This window comes from Oncorhynchus keta, unplaced genomic scaffold (assembly GCF_023373465.1).
Source record: "Oncorhynchus keta strain PuntledgeMale-10-30-2019 unplaced genomic scaffold, Oket_V2 Un_scaffold_5722_pilon_pilon, whole genome shotgun sequence".
Taxonomy (NCBI): domain Eukaryota; kingdom Metazoa; phylum Chordata; class Actinopteri; order Salmoniformes; family Salmonidae; genus Oncorhynchus; species Oncorhynchus keta.
Genome location: NW_026290965.1, coordinates 174,460 through 201,158, shown reverse-complemented (window position 1 = coordinate 201,158; position 26,699 = coordinate 174,460). Strand labels below are relative to the sequence as shown.

Below are 26,699 nucleotides of genomic sequence, written 5' to 3'. Positions count from 1 at the left end.
GTATATAAACCACTGACACCAATAGAGAAGCTTCTCTTAGAAACCAATATAGAAGCTACTCTTAGAAACCAATAGAGAAGCTACTCTTAGAAACCAATAGAGAAGCTTCTCTTAGAAACCAATAGAGAAGCTACTCTTAGAAACCAATATAGAAGCTACTCTTAGAAACCAATAGAGAAGCTACTCTTAGAAACCAATAGAGAAGCTTCTCTTAGAAACCAATAGAGAAGCTTCTCTTAGAAACCAATATAGAAGCTACTCTTAGAAACCAATATAGAAGCTACTCTTAGAAACCAATAGAGAAGCTACTCTTAGAAACCAATATAGTAGCTACTCTTAGAAACCAATAGAGAAGCTTCTCTTAGAAACCAATATAGAAGCTACTCTTAGAAACCAATAGAGAAGCTTCTCTTAGAAAACAATATAGAAGCTACTCTTAGAAACCAATAGAGAAGCTTCTCTTAGAAACCAATATAGAAGCTACTCTTAGAAACCAATATAGAAGCTACTCTTAGAAACCAATAGAGAAGCTACGCTTAGAAACCTATAGAGAAGCTACTCTTATCAACCAATAGAGAAGCCTCTCTTAGAAACCAATATAGAAGCTACTCTTAGAAACCAATAGAGAAGCTACTCTTAGAAACCAATAGAGAAGCTACTCTTAGAAACCAATAGAGAAGCTACTCTTAGAAACCAATATCTTAGAAACTAGAAGCTTCTCTTAGAAACCTCTTAGAAACCAATAGAGACTCTTAGAAACCAATAGAGAAGCTACTCTTAGAAACCTATAGAGAAGCTACTCTTAGAAACCAATAGAGAAGCTTCTCTTAGAAACCAATATAGAAGCTACTCTTAGAAACCAATAGAGAAGCTACTCTTAGAAACCAATAGAGAAGCTACTCTTAGAAACCAATAGAGAAGCTTCTCTTAGAAACCAATATAGAAGCTACTCTTAGAAACCAATAGAGAAGCTACTCTTAGAAACCAATAGAGAAGCTACTCTTAGAAACCAATAGAGAAGCTACTCTTAGAAACCAATAGAGAAGCTTCTCTTAGAAACCAATAGAGAAGCTTCTCTTAGAAACCAATATAGAAGCTACTCTTAGAAACCAATAGAGAAGCTACTCTTAGAAACCAATAGAGAAGCTACTCTTAGAAACCTATAGAGAAGCTTCTCTTAGAAACCAATAGAGAAGCTTATCTTAGTTGTTTTGTGTGAATTAGTGCTATTGGACAATTGGAAGTCAAAACTAGTACGCCACAGTGTTCTATTCTAATCCGTCCCCAACCCGTTCTGTCAGACTGTCAGTCATCCCTTAACATTTACTGTATTCTAGTACGCCACAGTGTTCTATTCTAATCCGTCCCCAACCCGTTCTGTCAGACTGTCAGTCATCCCTTAACATTTACTGTATTCTAGTGCGCCACAGTGTTCTATTCTAATCCGTCCCCAACCCGTTCTGTTATACTGTCAGTCATCCCTTAACATTTACTGTATTCTAGTACGCCACAGTGTTCTATTCTAATCCATCCCCAACACGTTCTGTCAGACTGTCAGTCATCCCTTAACATTTACTGTATTCTAGTGCGCCACAGTGTTCTATTCTAATCCGTCCCCAACCCGTTCTGTCAGACTGTCAGTCATCCCTTAACATTTACTGTATTCTAGTACGCCACAGTGTTCTATTCTAATCCGCCCCCAACCCGTTCTGTCAGACTGTCAGTCATCCCTTAACATTTACTGTATTCTAGTACGCCACAGTGTTCTATTCTAATCCGCCCCCAACCCGTTCTGTCAGACTGTCAGTCATCCCTTAACATTTACTGTATTCTAGTACGCCACAGTGTTCTATTCTAATCCGTCCCCAACCCCGTTCTGTTATACTGTCAGTCATCCCTTAACATTTACTGTATTCTAGTACGCCACAGTGTTCTATTCTAATCCGTCCCCAACCCATTCTGTCAGACTGTCAGTCATCCCTTAACATTTACTGTATTCTAGTACGCCACAGTGTTCTATTCTAATCCGCCCCCAACCCGTTCTGTCAGACTGTCTGTCATCCCTTAACATTTACTGTATTCTAGTGCGCCACAGTGTTCTATCCTAATCCGTCCCCAACCCGTTCTGTCAGACTGTCAGTCATCCCTTAACATTTACTGTATTCTAGTACGCCACAGTGTTCTATTCTAATCCGCCCCCAACCCGTTCTGTTATACTGTCAGTCATCCCTTAACATTTACTGTATTCTAGTGCGCCACAGTGTTCTATTCTAATCCGCCCCCAACCCGTTCTGTCAGACTGTCAGTCATCCCTTAACATTTACTGTATTCTAGTACGCCACAGTGTTCTATTCTAATCCGTCCCCAACCCGTTCTGTTATACTGTCAGTCATCCCTTAACATTTACTGTATTCTAGTGCGCCACAGTGTTCTATTCTAATCCGCCCCCAACCCGTTCTGTCAGACTGTCAGTCATCCCTTAACATTTACTGTATTCTAGTACGCCACAGTGTTCTATTCTAATCCGCCCCCAACCCGTTCTGTCAGACTGTCAGTCATCCCTTAACATTTACTGTATTCTAGTACGCCACAGTGTTCTATTCTAATCCGCCCCAACCCGTTCTGTCAGACTGTCAGTCATCCCTTAACATTTACTGCATTGGAACTTGACTTAAGCCCAATGGCACAGTGGAGGATTTAAACAGAACGTTTCTCCCCTACCACCAATCACGGTGCTGACATGACCTTAGCAGGCTAGCCAATTCACATTAATACCGTTGTGTACGACCAAGGTACACGACCGAGGTACACTCCGCTCCTCGTCCCATTCATCTATTTAAATCTGTAGCATCTGTCCGATACAGACGGGCATGCCAGCGGCCAAAGCACCCAAAGAATGCATTCCCATTCCGCGTGTTGCCCCAGAGCTAAAGATGGCACCGCGCATGGTTTTACTCTGAAGTGGGCCAGGCTTTAAAACGACCGGCCATCATGTACAGCTGAGATGGAGATCTATTGACATGGCATGCCTCAATTAGACATGGAAGGGGGTGGTGTAACTTAGATAGATGTTGTTCTAATGTTGTTGGGACGGTGTGGGGGTGTGTGTGTGAGTGTGGTGCGTATATGTGTGTCACTCCCCTCCTTACGCACATACACACTTAAAGGGACACTTCTGGATTTGGGGAATGATGCATTGTATCTATTTCCCCAGATGAACATGAACACGTGGATACTATGTTTATGTCTCTGTGTCCAGCATGAAGGAAGTTAGAGGTAGCTTCGCGAGCCCATGCTAACTTCCCCAGCCCAATGACTGACTAGAAGTCTCTGGGTATCTGCTAGCATGCCAGTAGTTCACCTGACTCTGGGAAAGTAGATAAAGGGCCTCATTGCCAAAATCCTGAAGTATCCTTTTTAGCACTCCTGGTGGTCCCTGTTCTCCCAAGGGACCCTACTTCCAAGCACACTTCAAAAGGTGTCCACTCCTGGTGGTCCCTGTTCTCCCAAGGGACCCTACTTCCAAGCACACTTCAAAAGGTGTCCACTCCAGGTGCAGTACATGAACAAAAAATGTAACCCCTTGAATTGTATAATTTTTCAACCGTGGACATCAGTACTCTTGTGGAACACTTACTCAACCCCACTGTTGGTGTCTGTGTTTCAGACCAATGTAAAGATAATGACTTGAGTTAGTGTCTGTGTGTTTCAGACCAATGTAAAGATAATGACTTGAGTTAGTGTCTGTGTGTTTCAGACCAATGTAAAGATAATGACTTGAGTTAGTGTCTGTGTGTTTCAGACCAATGTAAAGATAATGACTTGAGTTAGTGTCTGTGTGTTTCAGACCAATGTAAAGATAATGACTTGAGTTAGTGTCTGTGTGTTTCAGACCAATGTAAAGATAATGACTTGAGTTAGTGTCTGTGTGTTTCAGACCAATGTAAAGATAATGACTTGAGTTAGTGTCTGTGTGTTTAATGACAGACCAATGTAAAGATAATGACTTGAGTTAGTGTCTGTGTGTTTCAGACCAATGTAAAGATAATGACTTGATAATGACTTGAGTTAGTGTCTGTGTGTTTCAGACCAATGTAAAGATAATGACTTGAGTTAGTGTCTGTGTGTTTCAGACCAATGTAAAGATAATGACTTGAGTTAGTGTCTGTGTTTCAGACCAATGTAAAGATAATGACTTGAGTTAGTGTCTGTGTGTTTCAGACCAATGTAAAGATAATGACTTGAGTTAGTGTCTGTGTGTTTCAGACCAATGTAAAGATAATGACTTGAGTTAGTGTCTGTGTGTTTCAGACCAATGTAAAGATAATGACTTGAGTTAGTGTCTGTGTGTTTCAGACCAATGTAAAGATAATAACTTGAGTTAGACCAATGTCTGAGTTAGTGTCTGTGTGTTTCAGACCAATGTAAAGATAATGACTTGAGTTAGTGTCTGTGTGTTTCAGACCAATGTAAAGATAATGACTTGAGTTAGTGTCTGTGTAAAGATTGACTTGAGTTAGTGTCAGACCAATGTAAAGATAATGACTTGAGTTAGTGTCTGTGTGTTTCAGACCAATGTAAAGATAATGACTTGAGTTAGTGTCTGTGTTTCAGACCAATGTAAAGATAATGACTTGAGTTAGTGTCTGTGTGTTTCAGACCAATGTAAAGATAATGACTTGAGTTAGTGTCTGTGTGTTTCAGACCAATGTAAAGATAATGACTTGAGTTAGTGTCTGTGTGTTTCAGACCAATGTAAAGATAATGACTTGAGTTAGTGTCTGTGTGTTTCAGACCAATGTAAAGATAATGACTTGAGTTAGTGTCTGTGTGTTTCAGACCAATGTAAAGATAATGACTTGAGTTAGTGTCTGTGTGTTTCAGACCAATGTAAAGATAATGACTTGAGTTAGTGTCTGTGTGTTTCAGACCAATGTAAAGATAATGACTTGAGTTTGTGTCTGTGTGTTTCAGACCAATGTAAAGATAATGACTTGAGTTTTTCTCAGCAGTATTTGACAGGTGTTGAGCCTCGGGTACATTCTATTTTCTCTGAGCTCACACAGCGTGTAACCTTAACAAGGGATAGTTTTCTAATAATATCTGCATAGACTGGTAGGGGGTAGGGGTAGGGTGGGGGTGTGGGGGAGGGGGGGGTGGAGCTCCAGACATTTACGGTCACAAAAAGAAACACCCTGAAATCAGCGATGGAGTTGTCAAGGCGATACACAACAGTAATGTCACCATCGGTACGAACTTTAAAAGGTTACGCACGAGGAAGCGATTTGTTTTTACCATTTGCAGCATGTAATAAGCAGCTTGGTCAGTTGGAACAGCTGTTAACTGTGTCTTCCTGTGAAAAGAGGAGGAGAGGAGGAAGGTAGCGCCCGGGCTTGTCTGAACATGGAAACACTTCACTTCCTTTAGGCACTTACCTGAGACTGGCCCCCACACTCCACACCCCACTCCCTCCCATATACTCCATACAAATGATGTGCTGGGCTTGACCCAGATTGACACTATGCCCTTTGATCTCTCTCTCTCTCTCTCTGTCTCTCTCTGTAAAGATAATCTTCTTAGTGTCTCTCTGTCTCTCTCTCCAATGTAAAGATCCCTCTCTTCATCCCCTCTCTCTCTCTTCTCTCTCTCATCCCAATCTAAAGATAATCTCTTGAGTTCTCTCTCTCTGTCTTTCTCCAATCCCCCCCTGATAATCTCTTGAGTCTCATCCCTCTCTCTCCTTCAGACCAATGTAAAGATAATGCTGTCTCTCTCTCTCTCTCTCTCTCTTTCTCCCTCTCTCCCCCATCCCCCCTCTCTCTCTCTCTCTCTCTCTCTCAGACCTCTCTAAAGATAATCTTGAGTTAGTGTCTCTGTGTTTCATCCCAATGTAAAGATAATCTCTGAGTTCTCTCTCTCTCTCTCTCTCTCTCCTGTAAAGATAATGACTCTCTCTCTCTCTCCTCTCTCTCTCCTTCCAGACACAAAATAAGTGTGGGCTGAAGAAGCCTAACTCCCGTTTCAGACCAATTTTCCTCTCTTTCTCTTCCTCTCCGTCCCCCACGCTACCTCCTTCTGATTCCTCCCATTCTCCTCCCTCCCATTCTCCTCCCTCCCTTTCTCCTTCCTCTCCGTCCCCCACGTTACCTCCTTCTGATTCCTCCCATTCTCCTCCCTCCCATTCTCCTCCCTCCCATTCTCCTCCCTCCCTTTCTCCTTCCTCTCCGTCCCCCACGCTACCTCCTTCTCATTCCTCCCATTCTCCTCCCTCCCATTCTCCTCCCTCCCTTTCTCCTTCCTCTCCGTCCCCCACGCTACCTCCTTCTGATTCCTCCCATTCTCCTCTCTCCCATTCTCCTCCCTACCTTTCTCCTTCCTCCCTTTCTCCTTCCTCTCCATCCCCCACGCTACCTCCTTCTGATTCCTCCCATTCTCCTCCCTCCCATTCTCCTCCCTCCCTTTCTCCTTCCTCTCCGTCCCCCACGCTACCTCCTTCTGATTCCTCCCATTCTCCTCCCTCCCATTCTCCTCCCTCCCTTTCTCCTTCCTCTCCGTCCCCCACTTTACCTCCTTCTGATTCCTCCCATTCTCCTCCCTCCCTTCTCTCCTCTCCCCCCATTCCTCCTTCTCCTCCCTCCCATTCTCCTCCCTCCTTTCTCCTTCCTCTCTCGTCCCCACGTTACCTCCTTCTGATTCCTCCCATCCTCCCATTCTCCTCCCTCCCATTCTCCTCCCTCCCTTTCTCCTTCCTCTCCGTCCCCCACGTTACCTCCTTCTGATTCCCTCCCATTCTCTTCCTCCCATTCTCCTCCCTCCCTCCCTCCCATTCTTCTCCCCCTCCTCCTTCTCCTCCCATCTCTCCCTCCCATTCCCCTCCCCCCCTCCTTCTCTCTTCCTCCCTTCTGATTCCTCCCATTCTCCTCCCTCCCTCTCCCCTCCCCCATCTCCTCCCTCCCTTCTCCTCCCCTCCCTCCTCCTCTCTCCGTCCCCCCACGCTACCTCCTTCTGATTCCTCCCATTCTCCTCCCTCCCATCTCCTCCCTCCCATTCTCTCTCCCTTCCCTCTCCGTCCCTTCCTCTCGTTCCTTCTGATTCCTCTCCCTATTCTCCTCCCTCCCATTCTCCTCCCTCCCATCCCCCACGCTCTCTCCTCCTCCCGTCCCCACTCCTCCTCCTTCTGATTCTCCCATTCTCCTCTCCTCCTCCCATTCTCCTCCCTCCCATTCTCCTCCTCTCCCATTCCCCCACGTCCTCCTTCTGATTCCTCCCATTCTCCTCCCTCCCCTCTCCTCCCCTCCCATTTCTCCTCCCTCCCTTCTCCCCTTCTCCTCCCTCCCCCACGTTACCTCCTTCTGATTCCTCCCATTCTCCTCCCTCCCATTCTCCTCCCTCCCTTTCTCCTTCCTCTCCGTCCCCCACGTTACCTCCTTCTGATTCCTCCCATTCTCCTCCCTCCCATTCTCCTCCCTCCCATTCTCCTCCCTCCCTTTCTCCTTCCTCTCCGTCCCCCACGTTACCTCCTTCTGATTCCTCCCATTCTCCTCCCTCCCATTCTCCTCCCTCCCATTCTCCTCCCTCCCTTTCTCCTTCCTCTCCGTCCCCCACGTTACCTCCTTCTGATTCCTCCCATTCTCCTCCCTCCCTTTCTCCTCCTTTCTCCTTCCTCTCCGTCCCCCACGCTACCTCCTTCTGATTCCTCCCATTCTCCTCCCTCCCATTCTCCTCCCTCCCTTTCTCCTTCCTCTCCGTCCCCACGCTACCTCCTTCTGATTCCTCTCTTTCTCTCCCTCCAGACCTGAACGAGTGTGGTCTGAAGCCCCGGCCGTGCAAACACAGGTGCATGAACACATACGGCAGCTACAAGTGCTACTGCCTCAATGGCTATATGCTGATGCCTGACGGGACATGTGGAAGTGAGTGGAATGTCACATGACGTGGGTCTGTGTGGTGTGAACAGTGTGACGGTCTGTCCCTCTTCTCTTCGTTGACTCTGTTTGTATTTCTCTGTCTGTCAGTCTGTTGTCTCTTCATTTTTTCCTCTCTGTCTCTCTCACTCTCTCTCTCTCGCTTCCTCTCCCTCACCTCAAATGTATTCACTCTTTAAAGCCATTAGAGTACTGTGCTCTCTCTCCAATTATGAAGTCCATTTTCACATCCACGATTAGACCTTTGACCACACTACGGTCTCTCCTGCTATGATAAAATGTTCAGGGAAAAAAAGTCAACATCCCATTCTATCCACTCACCGTTACCGCTACAGGCAGGCTCTGGGAGCCAACCCCAGTATGCATCCTAAATGACTATAGGCCCTGGTCAAAAGTAGTGCACTGTATAAAGAATAGAGTGCCGTTTGGGACGCACCCCCAGTCAAATATGAAGTAGAAGTGGACTTTAACCTTTGTATATAAAATGGGACAGTTATTGCTTAGCCCTAAAGGTATTCTGACTCCTCCTGTAGAGGGAATAGTGTCTGTGCTTTGCACTCCAGTAACCGCTGATATTTTTATTTCTCCTTTCCTTGCACCTTTTGCAACCACACGATCTTATCGAGAACCTTATAAAAGTGTGAAAGTGCTCACTTGAGTGTTCCTTTGATGAAAGCAGTAATGACATCGCCCCGACTTGAATGTGGAGGCCCCCTCTTTGAGCGGTAAGGTTGTTTTGCTTTTCTGATTTGATTCTGGCGGCGGCAGAATTATTTACTACTTTTACCCATCAGAAACAAAAACCACAAGATACCCGTGGAGGTATAACATCAGAATGTGTGTTCTATCTACATATGTCGAGTGTACAAAACACCAAGAACACGTTCCAAATTGCGTTGCCATCAGAACATCCTCGATTCCTCAAGGATGCTGGCCCATGTGGACTCTGCAAGGTGTCCAAAGGATTCCTCAAGGATGCTGGCCCATGTGGACTCTGCAAGGTGTCCAAAGGATTCCTCAAGGATGCTGGCCCATGTGGACTCTGCAAGGTGTCCAAAGGATTCCTCAAGGATGCTGGCCCATGTGGACTCTGCAAAGTGTCCAAAGGATTCCTCAAGGATGCTGGCCCATGTGGACTCTGCAAGGTGTCCAAAGGATTCCTCAAGGATGCTGGCCCATGTGGACTCTGCAAAGTGTCCAAAGGATTCCTCAAGGATGCTGGCCCATGTGGACTCTGCAAAGTGTCCAAAGGATTCCTCAAGGATGCTGGCCCATGTGGACTCTGCAAGGTGTCCAAAGGATTCCTCAAGGATGCTGGCCCATGTGGACTCTGCAAGGTGTCCAAAGGATTCCTCAAGGATGCTGGCCCATGTGGACTCTGCAAGGTGGTCAAAGGATTCCTCAAGGATGCTGGCCCATGTGGACTCTGCAAGGTGTTCAAAGGATTCCTCAAGGATGCTGGCCCATGTGGACTCTGCAAAGTGTCCAAAGGATTCCTCAAGGATGCTGGCCCATGTGGACTCTGCAAGGTGTCCAAAGGATTCCTCAAGGATGCTGGCCCATGTGGACTCTGCAAGGTGTCCAAAGGATTCCTCAAGGATGCTGGCCCATGTGGACTCTGCAAAGTGTCCAAAGGATTCCTCAAGGATGCTGGCCCATGTGGACTCTGCAAGGTGTCCAAAGGATTCCTCAAGGATGCTGGCCCATGTGGACTCTGCAAGGTGTCCAAAGGATTCCTCAAGGATGCTGGCCCATGTGGACTCTGCAAGGTGTCCAAATGATTCCTCAAGGATGCTGGCCCATGTGGACTGCAAAGTGTCCAAAGGATTCCTCAAGGATGCTGGCCCATGTGGTCTCTGCAAAGTGTCCAAAGGATTCCTCAAGGATGCTGGCCCATGTGGACTCTGCAAAGTGTCCAAAGGATTCCTCAAGGATGCTGGCCCATGTGGACTCTGCAAGGTGTCCAAAGGATTCCTCAAGGATGCTGGCCCATGTGGACTCTGCAAAGTGTCCAAAGGATTCCTCAAGGATGCTGGCCCATGTGGACTCTGCAAGGGGTCCAAAGGATTCCTCAAGGATGCTGGCCCATGTGGACTCTGCAAGGTGTCCAAAGGATTCCTCAAGGATGCTGGCCCATGTGGACTCTGCAAGGTGTCCAAAGGATTCCTCAAGGATGCTGGCCCATGTGGACTCTGCAAAGTGTCCAAAGGACTCCTCAAGGATGCTGGCCCATGTGGACTCTGCAAAGTGTCCAAAGGATTCCTCAAGGATGCTGGCCCATGTGGACTCTGCAAGGTGTCCAAAGGATTCCTCAAGGATGCTGGCCCATGTGGACTCTGCAAGGTGTCCAAAGGATTCCTCAAGGATGCTGGCCCATGTGGACTCTGCAAGGTGGTCAAAGGATTCCTCAAGGATGCTGGCCCATGTGGACTCTGCAAGGTGTTCAAAGGATTCCTCAAGGATGCTGGCCCATGTGGACTCTGCAAAGTGTCCAAAGGATTCCTCAAGGATGCTGGCCCATGTGGACTCTGCAAGGTGTCCAAAGGATTCCTCAAGGATGCTGGCCCATGTGGACTCTGCAAGGTGTCCAAAGGATTCCTCAAGGATGCTGGCCCATGTGGACTCTGAAAGGTGTCCAAAGGATTCCTCAAGGATGCTGGCCCATGTGGACTCTGCAAAGTGTCCAAAGGATTCCTCAAGGATGCTGGCCCATGTGGTCTCTGCAAAGTGTCCAAAGGATTCCTCAAGGATGCTGGCCCATGTGGACTCTGCAAAGTGTTCAAAGGATTCCTCAAGGATGCTGGCCCATGTGGACTCTGCAAAGTGTCCAAAGGATTCCTCAAGGATGCTGGCCCATGTGGACTTTGCAAGGTGTTCAAAGGATTCCTCAAGGATGCTGGCCCATGTGGACTCTGCAAAGTGTCTAAAGGATTCCTCAAGGATGCTGGCCCATGTGGACTCTGCAAAGTGTCCAAAGGATTCCTCAAGGATGCTGGCCCATGTGGACTCTGCAAGGTGTCCAAAGGATTCCTCAAGGATGCTGGCCCATGTGGACTCTGCAAGGTGTCCAAAGGATTCCTCAAGGATGCTGGCCCATGTGGACTCTGCAAGGTGTCCAAAGGATTCCTCAAGGATGCTGGCCCATGTGGACTCTGGACTCTGGATGTCCAAAGGATTCCTCAAGGATGCTGGCCCATGTGGACTCTGCAAAGTGTCCAAAGGATTCCTCAAGGATGCTGGCCCATGTGGACTCTGCAAGGTGTCCAAAGGATTCCTCAAGGATGCTGGCCCATGTGGACTCTGCAAAGTGTCCAAAGGATTCCTCAAGGATGCTGGCCCATGTGGACTCTGCAAGGTGTCCAAAGGATTCCTCAAGGATGCTGGCCCATGTGGACTCTGCAAGGTGTCCAAAGGATTCCTCAAGGATGCTGGCCCATGTGGTCTCTGCAAAGTGTCCAAAGGATTCCTCAAGGATGCTGGCCCATGTGGACTCTGCAAGGTGTCCAAAGGATTCCTCAAGGATGCTGGCCCATGTGGACTCTGCAAAGTGTCCAAAGGATTCCTCAAGGATGCTGGCCCATGTGGACTCTGCAAGGTGTCCAAAGGATTCCTCAAGGATGCTGGCCCATGTGGACTCTGCAAGGTGTCCAAAGGATTCCTCAAGGATGCTGGCCCATGTGGACTCTGCAAAGTGTCCAAAGGATTCCTCAAGGATGCTGGCCCATGTGGACTCTGCAAGGTGTCCAAAGGATTCCTCAAGGATGCTGGCCCATGTGGACTCTGCAAAGTGTCCAAAGGATTCCTCAAGGATGCTGGCCCATGTGGACTCTGCAAAGTGTCCAAAGGATTCCTCAAGGATGCTGGCCCATGTGGACTCTGCAAGGTGTCCAAAGGATTCCTCAAGGATGCTGGCCCATGTGGACTCTGCAAAGTGTCCAAAGGATTCCTCAAGGATGCTGGCCCATGTGGACTCTGCAAGGTGTCCAAAGGATTCCTCAAGGATGCTGGCCCATGTGGACTCTGCAAAGTGTCCAAAGGATTCCTCAAGGATGCTGGCCCATGTGGACTCTGCAAGGTGTCCAAAGGATTCCTCAAGGATGCTGGCCCATGTGGACTCTGCAAGGTGTCCAAAGGATTCCTCAAGGATGCTGGCCCATGTGGTCTCTGCAAAGTGTCCAAAGGATTCCTCAAGGATGCTGGCCCATGTGGACTCTGCAAGGTGTCCAAAGGATTCCTCAAGGATGCTGGCCCATGTGGACTCTGCAAAGTGTCCAAAGGATTCCTCAAGGATGCTGGCCCATGTGGACTCTGCAAGGTGTCCAAAGGATTCCTCAAGGATGCTGGCCCATGTGGACTCTGCAAGGTGTCCAAAGGATTCCTCAAGGATGCTGGCCCATGTGGACTCTGCAAGGTGTCCAAAGGATTCCTCAAGGATGCTGGCCCATGTGGACTCTGCAAGGTGTCCAAAGGATTCCTCAAGGATGCTGGCCCATGTGGACTCTGCAAAGTGTCCAAAGGATTCCTCAAGGATGCTGGCCCATGTGGACTCTGCAAAGTGTCCAAAGGATTCCTCAAGGATGCTGGCCCATGTGGACTCTGCAAGGTGTCCAAAGGATTCCTCAAGGATGCTGGCCCATGTGGACTCTAATGCTTCCCACAGGAGTGTCAAGTTGGCTGGATGGCTTTTGGGTGGCGGGCAATTCTTGATACACACGGGAAACTGTTAAAAGCTTTAAAAATACTTCTTGAACCTTTCTCCTCCCCATCATCTACACTTTTTGAAGTGGATTTAACAAGTGACATCGATAAGGGATCATAGCTTTCACCTGGTCATGGAAAGAGCAGGTGTTCATAATGTTTTGTCCACACAGTTGGGAGCTATGTATTTCTATAGGGCACCTCAAGTATTTGTTGATCTTCCTCTCTCTTTCTCCTCTTCCTCCTCCTCGTCTTTGATCAACAAGCTACTCTAACGTTTTATCAGCCTGGCCTGCGTCCCTCCTCTCCTTCCTCCTCCTTTCTCCTACAGTCTATTCCAGAGTACCTGCTGCAGAAACAAACGTAGCAACTTTCATGTCCTTTTTTGGAAATGTTGTGGAAGAGAAGTGGGAGGAGGGGGGGTGGCTCCACACAAATAAATTATTTTATGTTATTTTGGAGAGCAGCTTGAACTCCTGAACGACCAATGAGAATGGAACTACAGAGTGGTGTGTTCAGGACAAACAGGAGGGCGAGAGAAGAGAGGGTGAGAAAGGGTTGAAAGGGAAGTGAAGGGAGGGTGAAGAAGTGGGTATTTTGTGAGTGCCAATATTCCACTCTACCTAGGTTGTGATCCAGAGTATATTGCTGCAATTAATCCTCACTGTGAGTCTTCCTGTGTCCACGCACCCGCTTGTGTGTGTGATCTGTGGTGTGTGTCCCCTTAATGTTTGTGTGTGCATGTGTGTGCATGTGTGAGAGAGAGAGAGAGAGCTAGCTATAACCTGCTGCTGTATCCCCTCCAGATACCCGTACCTGTGGTATGGCCAACTGCCAGTATGGCTGTGAGGTGCTGAAGGGAGAGGTGCGCTGTCAGTGCCCGTCACCAGGGCTTCAGCTGGCGCCGGACGGCAGAACCTGTGTGGGTATGTTCTGTTCCAGTGTTAAATATATCAGCACGCACGCACATAAGCGCACACACACGCGCACATCCCCACACACACACACACACACACACACATCAAGATGTGTGAGCCTTATTCAATTATTCAACGCCAGAAGAAGCGTTACTTCTTTACTTGTAATAGAAAAACGTGAGACGGGTGAGTTTCTTTCAGTCTTGTCAGCCTTTGAATTTGCTGAAGAGATGATCAAATGAAATTTGATTGCCACAGAGCTCGACAAAATACCTTTGGAAGCAATGAAAACACAAGTTAGAATATCAAATAAGCCCTTGAATGGGGAAGACAGCAGCAGGGAGAAGAACCTTCCTGCTATTCTCAAACAGTCTTCTTCACTTTCTGCTGGCCCGTTGGCATTCTGAATGTCCTTGACAACCTCAATGGTGATTCCCCCTCTCTCTCTCTCTCTCTCTCTGAGCTACTAATTACATTTTTACTACGTGGAGACTGCATAATGGCCTTTTTTAATGAAGGTGAATACACTGACTGAAGTTCACTGGGAGAAAAATGACCAGGGATCTCTCTCTCTCTCTTACATGCCACCACTCAGATGAGTAAATCTCAGGTGGACAAATTGAGGCAGTTAATCCGTGTCACATTTTAATGCAGGCTCTGTCTATTGGCTCAGCTTAAATACAAGCTCTGTCGATTGGCTTGGCTGAGCCTTAAGGCGATGAACTCTAGTCACAGTTTTGAGACTGAGGGGAGGCAGAGGGGGTGTGGCTTTAAAACAGAGGCACATCAATCATTGTTGTGGAAGGAGAGAGAGGTTTCTAGCCCAAAGGTGTTACAATGGCTCTGGAAATATCTGAGGAGACCCCTTCAACGCTTTTCAGAAAGAGGAGGGTTTTTTTAATGGAAGAGGGTGTCTGCTTTAAATCAATACTATGGTCAAGGGTTACCAGTGTTAGCAATTTATGTTATTCTTCAATAACACAAACTCCAAAGCAAATCAGGGTGAGATCGTCCTCTCAAACTCTGCATGGTGAATTTATCTTCAAAATATTATTATACTAGAGAGAGTTGATAGCTGTTCCAGGGTAGGATGATTTGGATGAGTTATATGGGGCGGCAGCGTAGCCTAGTGGTTAGAGCTTTGGACTAGTAACCGAACTGTATCAAGTTCAAATCCCCGAGCTGGCAAGGTACAAACCTGTCGTTCTGCCCCTGAACAGGCAGTTAACCCACTGTTCCTAGGCCGTCATTGAAAATAAGAATTAGTTCTTAACTGACTTGCCAAGTTAAATCAAATATGTCTCGTAGTTATTTTGTGTTGTTCCTATGGCAAGTGAAGAGGCCCATGGCAAGTCCATGTCAAATCCCTCAAAATATGGGTAAATAAATCTGAAATGCTGTAATCTTTTGACGTGGACTAGACCTTTATTGACAGGCGATGGAGATTGAGAGGCGAGAAACATTTTGAGGACAATACGCTATGATTAATGAGTCATCCTGGGATTAATGAGTGCTGATTAATGATGAACTCCTGGGATTTTTGGATTGTTCCAGAAACTAGACAGCTTCATATTTCATTTATCCCTCTCATAAAAATGCCCAATTAATCAAAGGGTTTGTCGGCAGAAAAAAACATCTATGCAGAACTGAATATAAGCCGATAAACACTAAATATGAAGTGATTGAATGAAACAGCACTGTTCTTTCTAGACAAGCAGTTCTTTTCATGGGTAGGTTTTCGGACAGAAAAGCAGTGATTGATTGGAAACCTTGTATATATTTTGTCCTGTTGTAGGCTACCCTATAGAATGCATCCATCTTTCTCTTAGACTCTCTATAACACTCGGTAAGTTTCAAGTTGGCGTAACTGTCAGAGTTGTTTCCCTCATGCAACATTTTACAGCACATTAACTCAGGGTTTTAAGTGAAAAAAGACTCACCTAGGCCTGTAGTCCTTTCAATGTATTCCTGCCCATGTAACTACAGAGGTGGTTTGAGTCTACCCTGAAGGAGTAAGCTGTTAAAACCTTCACCACCATGGTGTGTATTGTTCTGATCATAGGATTTAATACATAATCGGCTTTCATTCGTGTTTGAATAAACCCAAAGGAGAGAAAATAAGAAATAAGGAGAGAAAAGACCTGTGAAAGAGAGGAAATGCTGTTATTTTGAAAGATGCAGATGAACCTGTAGGCTGTAGTTATATATGTATTCATGTAATACCTATATGCGTTGATGTGTTGCTAGCCAACCTAAGCAAACACGAAGAGACATGTATTTCCATTGATTTACATGGATATATACGGCTTTGGTGGAGGTGAAACTATATGTTTATTAATAAAGAATGGAAACCCTGATGAAGGTGGACTAGCTGATTAAACGTTGGTATTTATTACATGTATTGAATCAGAGCCATGATATTGTACAGCCCTTCCTTCTTAGCATTAATGCCTCTCCTTCTAAGTATTAATAAAGACTCAACTATGAACTGTAGTTTCACCTGTAATGTTCTTACTTTCAGACGTGGATGAGTGTGCGACCGGCGTGGCCACGTGTCCCCGGTTCCGTAAGTGCGTCAACACATTCGGGAGTTACATCTGCAAGTGTCACGAGGGCTTCGACCTGCAATACATCAACGGGAAGTACCAGTGTGTAGGTATGTAATGAGGTCATCCAGGCTTCCACGCGTCTTACCTGGGGTTTAAGGGTCAAAAGGTCACAACGGGCAGGCTTGTTGAGATGTTTTGCGTCTGGAGCGCAGGTGTTGTTTTTAAATTAATCATTTTAAGAGAGAGATAAGAAGAAAATAGAGGAGGGGAGAGAGAGAACGAGGAAGCGGAAAGAAAGAAAGAAAGAAAGAGGGAAAACAGCATAACCTTAAGAAATCCTGTCAAACCTCTAAGTATTTACTGCATCTTCTCTGAACAAATCACATTCACTCTTTAATCTTGAACAGAGAATCATTCAGTAAACATTCAGTAAGTCTATTGGAATGACGCCTCCTCTGTTCTCACGGCTTTGAGATGTGTCAACAATCAAAAGTTCAACACTGTCAGTTGTGCAGTGTTCACTAAACTCCTCATAACGTATTATCTGAATGGGTGAGGGTTTTAATGAACTAACAAGCATTCTTCGTAAAGTATTCAGTGTACTGATTCTCTCTCTTCACTCTAGTAAATAGCACTTCCCCTAATGAAAGGAGACGTTGACGTAAACGCCAAACTCCCTCTGACTGAAGGGGAAATTAACCTTGGCCAATTAGCATGCTGTACTTCTGCTGCCTTTCACTGTGTTTATGTGCTGTGCAAGAGCTCTATTTTCTGTCTGTCTGTCTGTCTGTCTGTCTGTCTGTCTGTCTGTCTGTCTGTCTGTCTGTCTGTCTGTCTGTCTTTCCTTCTTTCCTTCTTTCCTTCTTTCTTTCTGTATTTGTCTCTCCCCTCCCTCCCTCCTACTCAGCTATGTGGTTCTCCTGTCTTTCAGATGTGGATGAGTGCTCCTCAGGCCAAAACCAATGCAGCAGTTTCGCCACCTGCTATAACACGCCTGGTTCCTACAAGTGCAAGTGCAAAGACGGCTACAGGGGGATGGGCCATGACTGCAAACGTAAGCTAGGCCATTGAATGGCCCCGTGGCCCCTCTCTCTTTTTTAAGGGGACAGGGCCCCCTTTTTTATTTTCTTTGGTAGTGTTTTTTGAAGGCTGGAGGGTGGACCAGATTACGGGGTAGGAAAAGTAGTCTGCAACCTAAGAGCAAGGGGCTGAAATTCTTGTCTTCGTAATGGCTGTCACTCATGAGTGAGATAACCCCGCCCCTTATCGTCTAGTACGGCCATCTTTATCTTTATCTTTAAAGACAGAAACGTTTTCCAGACGTCAGATGTCTCTTTCTTTTTCTTCTTCCTCCGGCTAGTGTCTCCTTCCTCTAATGTGATAGACCACTCAGACGCCTGTGTGTCTCTTCTGTCTTTGCGGCTCAATGGCAAAAATAAAAGTCATCTATTATCATGATATATCCCCAGTAGTTGAATATTTTGACTGAACCACTGTACGTCAGTCAGTGTCGGCATCTCAAATTGCACCCTATTCCCTATATAGTAAACTATTTTTGACCAGAATGCTATACGCTCTGGTCAAAAGTAGTGCACTTTATAGGGAAACGGGTGCCATTTGGGATGCTGCCAGTGTAGCTAGCAGCACACAGAACCCCTCCGCCCGCCTAGAGAACTAGCAGAATCCCGACACTGGTATTTGAAACAATCTGTCGCCATACTGGTGTGATACAGAAGTGGCTCAAGGGGGAGGGAGTTGATTTGCGATATCCTATTTGTGTGTCACATGCTGTATCAAAGCCGCTCCGTAACCCGAGAAAGCTTGAGCCGAGACTCTCTTTGAGAAGCCCAACACCCCTACCCTCACCCCCCTTCAGTCCTCAATCATGGAGCCCTTTTTCCTCAAGTCGTCCCTAAATGCCTTTTCTATTCTGCCCTCCGACCTGTGGAATGCGAGGACAAACAATAGATGGGTCTCGCGTCTCTCCTTCATGACATCAGAGGCTTTGGGGGTGATCCTGAGTGCAGGGATTTTTCTAGGTGTGGTTGGTATCACTCCACACATGAATACCAGCAAGCTGGCTGTCTGGCTGGCTGTCTGACTGGCTGTCTGTCTGGCTAGCTCAGGGCTGAGAACTATGACTGCTCTATCAGGGGATAAAGTGGAAATGAATGTTAGAAAATGAGTCTTGATATAAGGGGGTGACTTGGTTTCAAAGATAAAATATTTAAAGTCCCTCAATGAGGGGAAGTAGCTTTATGGATACAGAGATAAAGCTGGTTGCTTGTTTACCCAGGTAAAGTTATTGCAGATGAAAGAGCTGGCCTTTCTTTCCAAGGGTCAGTTGGTCACTGCAGTCACCACTTCTTTATGCCTCATTAACACCAAAGAAGTCAGGGTCGTGTTCATTAAGCACCAAACTGAAGAAGAAAATACACTGAAACAGGGAGGGACTATCTGGACACCTCCAATTAGAACCGCACATTTGTTTCCATTGCAAAACATTTTAAAACATTTTTATGTTGTTTTATGTTCTTTTCCCTTCCAGCCATTCCCAAGGTGGTCATCGATCCCCCCAGGTTCCCCCCGAACCACCACAACATTATCCCTGACTCGGACCACAAGAGGACCACCACCACGATCCGACCGCCCATGACCGCCAAGAGAGTCGCCCCCACCGCCCCCAAAAGAACCACAACCACTCCCAAACCAACGACCACGACCACTACTACTACAACTACTACTAGAGCACCTTCTACAACCACACTACCACCTCCCCCACCTCCTCCAAGGACGATGCCCCCCGCCCCTCGTAAGCCAGTGGTCCCCACGAGACCACCAATCATACCCACCAGGAGACCCCCTGTAGTCACCCGTAAGCCCTATGTGCCCCCACGGCGTCCCGCCATCACCTCTCCACCGCCGCCCACCCGCAGGACCCCACCCTACGTGCCCACACGCCGCCCGCCTCCCCCAAAACAGCCCGAGCCGGTCACCCCAGTGGACAACACCATCGAGAAGGAGGTCACCAAACAGAGAGGTGACGTCCACAGTAAGTTTGGTTTTTGTCTTGCTTGAGGTTTACATTGACTGTTATGCATAGTGTGTGTGTGTGTGTGTGTGTGTGTGTGTGTGTGTGTGTGTGGGGGGGGCATCCATAAACTTCTGTATGTCCACCTCAGCTACTTTTCGGCAGATTTGGTGAAGAAGATAAATAATATTCATCGGCCGGAGAGTCAAGTGTGCGCTCAGACAGCGAAACCAGATGGGTGGGGCTTAAGCTTAAGAGGGTGTGAACGATGCTGAATGGGTGGAGTCAAAGAAAAGCTCTTCACTAGATAGCAAAACATTTAAAGGCGATATTGTGAAAATTGAGTATACAAGTTGATCAACTTTAAAGCAGAATGACTTTCCCATTGTTCCTCCTGCAGTGTATGATATGCCATTGTCTAGTTCTGAGTCTCTACTTTTATCTAAAGTTTTAAAAAAACACAATTTCAATTTTTTTTACATTAGACCGAATCCAGGTGGTGAGTCCCATATGCGGTCAATTTATCTTGATAAGATGCTTGGCAAGTTTCTGCCAACTGGATGTGACCATTTGCTTATGCAATATTTCTTTCATCTGGTTCGTAATATATCAGGCATGATTGTGAAATATGTCCATCCAACCATTCCCAATGACAGAATGAAAACACTTTGTCTTTCTGTCAACAAATCAGTTGTGAAGCTGTCCAGAGTATATCAAGTGTGTATTATTATCTCAACCCGTTTTCAACAGAAACTGGAGAACATCTGAATGCCATTGAACTGAGGGGGATTGTCAGTCTTTTGCCACAGTATATTCTACTATCTATCTAGGCCAGTACGGGGGGGGTGATAGAGGCTAGAGAAACATTATTATCACACAGTTAAGGGCTGGTAGAGAACTCAAGGTGGACCATACCGGCTCATGGAAGCCATACTGACTTTTGGGGGAACATTCAAGGTCATAGCACAGGCTCACCATATGATAATACCACTTGCTATGCAGTTATTGACAATAATTCACCTAGTTGCAAAACATTTTTTGGTACTTGGTACTAGTCTCACACCTTTATTCTCATTGGTCCAGACTTGACTTTACACAGTTAGCCTGCACTATAACACACTAGCCTGTTGCCAGATCTGTCTTGCCAGCTCCAATGATCAGTGTGACGTTATATTGTTCTGGAAAGACTGCACAAACAGATCTGTAATCAGACTAATATAATACTGGATTACAGAACACCTGGAAATCCCAGTGCCCATTTGAACGCTGTCGATTAAAAGCCATCGCCATCAATAGGCTGTGAGGATGACAGGGTGGCGCTGCAGCAGCCATGGTGCATGCTGGGAGGTGAGTTAGATGGTGTATCTCACCGACCTAGCCAGATGTCCTCACATAATTATAAATGTAAAAAACGAGCGGGTAGATTACATTCACATCAGGTTGCGTTATTTGCAGGAAGACGTCATACACTCAGCTGAATAGCCTCGGAGAAGGTATTTGAAATGCCTTGCTTGAATGAGATGAGAGGGAGAGGAAAGGACCATGTCCCGGCCATATCAATAGAATATTTTCATTGGATTTGTGATTCAAGAGGACAAGAATGAACGTCAAAGCATAAGGACGACACTGTTGTCAGATCTCTGTTCTCCTTTGCAGAAGCTTGAATTAGACTTGGGCTCTCGAGTGGTCAGCAGTCTAAGGCACTGCATCTCAGTGCTAGAGGTATCACGACAGACGCTGGTTCGATTCCGGGCTTTATCACAACAGGCCATGATTCGGAGTCCCATAGGGCAGTGCACAATTGGCCCAGCGTTGTCGGGTTTGGCCAGGATGGGCCGTCATTGTGACTTGCCTAGTTAAATAAAGGTTAAAAAAAATATTTATATTTTTTAAGTGGTTCAGAACTTGGAAGCATCAGCTTGTTTGTACACTTTCGTTTACTTTTAGTAAAGTAAATGAAGTAAAACGTTTTGTAAAAGAAAAGTTTTCGTACTTTTAGCTCATAATTGGGACAATGTAGATTGCCCTGTGATTGTCTTGTTGAGGCTGTGCTGATCCGTCAAGGTGGAGCTGATGCCAGTCATTAAGGTAGAGGGATTGACCGCTAACCACTATCTTGGTCCTGTCGGGATCCTTTTGAAGATGCTTCCTCCCTTCCATTCATTCCTTGAAGTGGTCGCAGCAAAGAAGTACCCCAAACTCTGTCTTCTTACCCACACAAACATTTCAGACATGTGCCACCATCGGCTAATCAAATTCCTCTTTAAAGGGATCGATTTCCAGGTTTTTATCCCAATCTTTATTTATTTATTACCTCAAGAGAGTAAACACAGATATTCTGGAGTGATATTGTTGCAATAAAAGTACGATTTTGGAAGAGAGGTGTTTTTTGTTTGTCACACGTCCATACTCACATCCCATTGTTTACTACACACGGCTTTCCATAAAGCTTTGATTTAAATTCCAATACAAACACTTAACTTCTCTGGAGGTAAGAAAACAATTATGAATTGGGTACAAATCCAGAAAATGACCCCTTTAAGACACATTGAAAAAGAGAAAGTTGTGCATTGAAAAAGCCTGTGCTTGGCTTGGTTAGCAGAGTATGTGAAAATCCCCTCTTGAGCTTTTAGCCCCATCGACTGCCCAAATATTTGCCACAGAATTAAACAAGACAGGGTCAAGAGGAGCGCTAGCGACAAGGACGGCTAACACAGTGGAGTAAATCAGATTTATTAAGCGTGGGAGTGCAGCTGCTGGCCGAGGGAGATTGATTCCCTGAAGAAATACTTAGCCCTTTGTTTCTCGCAGTGTAAAGTGGCACGGTACAGTATAGTGTCCAACTGTCATGGACTTCAGTAGGGCAACCTGGGTTCAAGTTGTATACTGAAAAAATATATCAACGCAGCATGCAACAATTTCAACTATTTGACTGAGTTACAGAACATACTGTATAAGGAAAGCAGTCAATTGAAATACATTCATTAGGTCCTATTCTATGGATTTCACATGACTGGGCAGGGGTGCAGCCATGGGTGGGCCTAGGAGGGCATAGGCCCAGCCAATCAGAATGTTTTCCCCCACAAAAGGGCTTTATTAAAAACAAATACTCCTCAGTTTCATCAGCTGTCCTGGTGGCTGGTCTCAGATGATCCTGCAGGTGAAGAAGCCGGATGTGGAGGTCCTTGGCTGGTGCGGTTACACGTGGTCTGTGGTTGTGAGGCAGGTTGGATGTCCTGCCAAATTCTCCAAAACAACGTTGGAGGGCTTATGGTAGAGAAATGAACATTCAATTCTCTGGCAACAGCTCTGGTGGATATTCCTGAAGTCAGCATGACAATTGCACGCTCCCTCAAAACTTGAGACATCTGCGGCATTGTGTTGTGTGACAAAACTGAACATTTAAGAGTGGCCTTTTATTGTCCCCAGCACAAGGTGCACCTTTGTAATGATCTGGCTGTTTAATCAGCTTCTTGATATGTCACACCTGTCAGGTGGATGGATTGTCTTGGAGAAATGCTCACTAACAGGGATGTAAACAAATTTGTGCACAGCATTTGAGAGAAATAAGATTTTAGTGCGTATGGAACCCATTTTGGTTCCAGGTAGAAGGGTTCTAAATGAAACCCAAAAGGGTTCTTCTACCTGGAAGCAAAAGGGGTTCTTCGAAGGGTTCTCCTATGGGGACAGCAGAAGAACCCTTTTTAGTTCTGGATTGCACCTTTTTTTCTAAGAGTGTACAGTAGCACACTCAGCTAATGTAGCTCCTAGGGAGGACCCCCCTCCTTGGCCTGGATACGTCTATGGCCTGGATGCCTGGCATTGCTGGAGAGCCTGGTGTCTTGCCAGGGAATATGTGCATAGCCCTCTGCTTCCTGATTCCACAGACAGGCAGGCAGGCAGGCAGGCAGGCAGGCAGGCAGGCAGGCAGGCAGGCAGGCAGGCAGGCAGGCAGGCAGGCAGGCAGGCAGGCAGGCAGGCAGGCAGGCAGGCTGGCTGGCGTGCTACAACAATTTTAGGTCAGAAGTGGCCCAAGCTAGCGGCTAACACTGCGGTAAATGAAGTAGACTGCTAGGACACAAAGTGGGGTGGGAGAGCCAGGGGTTAGTATTCAGAGGTCAAGTGTCGCGCCTGTGGAACAGTATCAGTGTATCATACCCTGATTGAGGTGTTGGCAGTTATGTTTTATCAATCCTATATTTCTTTGATGATAACATGCGTGTTATCACCAGATTTTGTCATTGTCAAAATATCATTTTCCATAAGCAACTTAATCTAAACATCATGTTTGACAAGTTAAACCTGGTCAATAGACCTTTGAGTGACGTTGCGCTAGACAAGAAGTACAGTACATGTTTCCCATGTTTCCACTTGACCTGTGACCTTTCAGGCTTTGGGGCGGCTTGGCATTTCAGTATATTAGGCAGTATGACCACAGTTATATCAGTAGAGACTGAGGGTTATTTCAGTAGCGTCTGTGTCACTGTGCCACGAGAGAGGGGCCCCAGGGTCGTGTGCGTGCGCACGTCACAGCGTTTACACGGCCATTGCATCAGAAACAGCTGAAGACCCCTCCCCTCCCCCCACACACACACCTCCACTACACCCCTTGCTCTGTGGCTACCAATCATAGGGTCTGAATTAGCAGAGTTGAGTACAGTAGGCAGAATGGACCTAATATGTGAACCCGTTTGTAGTACAGTGTACTGCAATGTTTGAATATATTTTTGTTCTAATTCAGGTGCCATGTATTATGTCTCTATCCAAATGATATCGTATCGTGGAGGGTTGAAATTGATTTTCATGCTCTTATATAGCGTTGGTCAAACCTGCCTGAGAACGTATTCAACTGTGTGTGAATTTGATTAACAGCCAAATATCCCAGAGGATATTGCTCTTCTCCCTACTATCTATCATTATCAACAAAATGGGTATTTTTTATTCTCTGTCAATGTAGCGCGCACACACACACACACACACACACACACACACACACACACACACACACACACACACACACACACACACACACACACACACACACACACACACACACACACACACACACACACACACACACACACACACACACACACACACACACACACACACACACACACACACACACACACACACAACACAAACACACACACACACACACACACACAACACACACACACACACACACACACACACACACACACACACACACACACACACACACACACACACACTTATTAATGTCCCTAATACTTCTTGATTTGGCCTTTTCTCTTTGCTCCCCTAGTTCCACGTAACCATGATCACAACACTGTCTTGGGGGTCGACTTTGACATTGAGCTGGGCAACACGGCCGACGAAGCGAAGGATGACGCAGGTAAACAGAAACATTTGTCAAACACTAACCATCTCCACGCTTCCTAACACTTCCTACAGAGGACGTAAGTCAAACGATGATGAACGAGTTACGTTCGCCAGCCCAGATTCATTTCGGTTCTGCAACGCTTTGGAAAAAGGCTGCGGAGGGAAAGATATGGTAGTGACTTGGTGTGTTTTTGATGCACTGTCACGGGAAAGTCACCGATTAAATTCATCCTGCTTGTTTATAAGACACCTACCCAGAATGCATTGCTTCATGATTGACTGATTGGTTGAGTTTAAGGTTTAATGTAACGACCACAGGAGGTTGATGGCACTTTAATTGGGGAGGACGGGCACGTGGTAATGGCTGGAGTGGAATGAGTGGAATGGTATCAACAACATCAAACACATGGTTCCAGCCATTATTATGAGCTGTCGTCCCCTCAGCAGCCTCCACAGGTACCGATGCGGCAGTTAGACAAACACACACACACACGCAGGCACGTACGCACGCACACACGCACGCACGCACGCACGCACGCACGCACGCACGCACGCACGCACACACACACACACACACACACACACACACACACACACACACACACACACACACACACACACACACACACACACACACACACACACACACACACACACACACACACACACACTTGAATAAGGAAGAGCAGTGTACTCTTTGTACTTGAGAACGTTATCCATCACATCTGGGGCTTGCTTATGTGATTTATTGATGTCAATAAAACACTAATTAATTGCCTAATGATTCCACTATGGGCTTATTTTGGCACGCCGTACATGATCGGATCAGTGGTTTGGAGTGAAACAGTGCTTTCATTGGCTCAGAGAATGATCCTGCTATGTGCTTTTCACGACCCTATGTTCAGGGTCAAAATGACGAATGCTAGTTTCATCTCAAGACACAATTTGTACTGGCGACGCATTAATTATTATGGCTTATGTCCAAAACAAATAAATCAAAATCGAAATGATCATTCATATCCGATTACTCACTGTCATGACCACAATGTATTTGTTGAGGGTTTATGCGGAGTGGCTAAATTAAATGATATGGTGGCTGACACACTTCGATGAACACACACACACACACACACACACACACACACACACACACACACACACACACACACACACACACACACACACACACACACACACACACACACACACACACACACACACATACAGAACAAGCGCGCACGCACAAATGCAATCACATAAACACACAAGCATACACATACACGCGCACACACAAATCCACACACAGTTATCATCAGATTTATTTTGTAAAATGAATGCTTACTTCACAGGCAATTCAGATCAGTTCGTTCCCATTTCATCCATCACCGCGCTCTCAGTCCACCACTCTAGAGAATCAATATTTATTGTTCTGTAATAACTTCACCACCTTTCTTTCACATCTTCTGTATGTTTCATGTACATAAGAGAGAATGGAAATGAGGCTGCATCTGTTGGAATCAAAGGCACACAGCGGGAGTGATTTGAGCTACGTTCACGCAAGGAGAGCCTTTGTGTGAGCTACGTTCACGCAAGGAGAGCCTTTGTGTGAGCTACGTTCACGCAAGGAGAGCCATTGTGTGAGCTACGTTCGCGCAAGGAGAGCCTTTGTGTGAGCTACGTTCACGCAAGGAGAGCCTTTGTGTGAGCTACGTTCACGCAAGGAGAGCCTTTGTGTGAGCTACGTCCACGCAAGGAGAGCCTTTGTGTGAGCTTAGTTCACACAAGGAGAGCCTTTCTGTGAGCTTAGTTCTCACAAGGAGAGCCTTTGTGTGAGCTTAGTTCTCACAAGGAGAGCCTTTGTGTGAGCTTAGTTCTCACAAGGAGAGCCTTTGTGTGAGCTACGTTCGCGCAAGGAGAGCCTTTGTGTGAGCTACGTTCACGCAAGGAGAGCCTTTGTGTGAGCTACGTTCGCGCAAGGAGAGCCTTTGTGTGAGCTACGTTCACACAAGGAGAGCCTTTGTGTGAGCTTAGTTCTCACAAGGAGAGCCTTTGTGTGAGCTTAGTTCTCACAAGGAGAGCCTTTGTGTGAGCTTAGTTCACGCAAGGAGAGCCTTTGTGTGAGCTTAGTTCTCGCAAGGAGAGCCTTTGTGTGAGCTTAGTTCACGCAAGGAGAGCCTTTGTGTGAGCTTAGTTCTCGCAAGGAGAGCCTTTGTGT

At 46.3% G+C, this 26,699-nt stretch overlaps 1 protein-coding gene and 1 long non-coding RNA gene across 18 annotated transcripts in view; one reads left to right on the top strand and one right to left on the bottom strand.

Annotated features, from left to right (window-relative positions):
* The window catches only part of npnta (nephronectin a), an 82,495-nt gene that overhangs the window by 45,956 nt on the left and 9,840 nt on the right, over window positions 1–26,699 (top strand). For 8 of the 11 annotated variants that reach the window (XM_052517045.1, XM_052517047.1, XM_052517046.1 and 5 more), the window contains 6 exons: window positions 7,794–7,913; window positions 13,430–13,549; window positions 16,062–16,196; window positions 17,021–17,143; window positions 18,638–19,141; window positions 24,408–24,497. In XM_052517045.1, the coding sequence (XP_052373005.1) occupies window positions 7,794–7,913; window positions 13,430–13,549; window positions 16,062–16,196; window positions 17,021–17,143; window positions 18,638–19,141; window positions 24,408–24,497 (1,092 nt within the window). The remainder of the gene's footprint in view (window positions 1–7,793; window positions 7,914–13,429; window positions 13,550–16,061; window positions 16,197–17,020; window positions 17,144–18,637; window positions 19,142–24,407; window positions 24,498–26,699) is intronic. The other 3 variants (XM_052517053.1, XM_052517054.1, XM_052517055.1) reach the window with 1 other exon arrangement.
* On the bottom strand, window positions 6,046–7,909 carry LOC127929201 (uncharacterized). Of its 7 annotated transcripts, none has more exons than XR_008133830.1 (4): window positions 7,684–7,839; window positions 7,347–7,610; window positions 6,412–6,489; window positions 6,046–6,147 (listed from the first exon to the last, which is right to left on the bottom strand). It is a non-coding gene; the product is annotated as an uncharacterized LOC127929201 (long non-coding RNA). The 7 variants fall into 7 exon arrangements; XR_008133829.1 differs by having other exon boundaries at window positions 6,047–6,147; window positions 6,319–6,489; XR_008133828.1 differs by having other exon boundaries at window positions 6,058–6,240; window positions 6,319–6,489.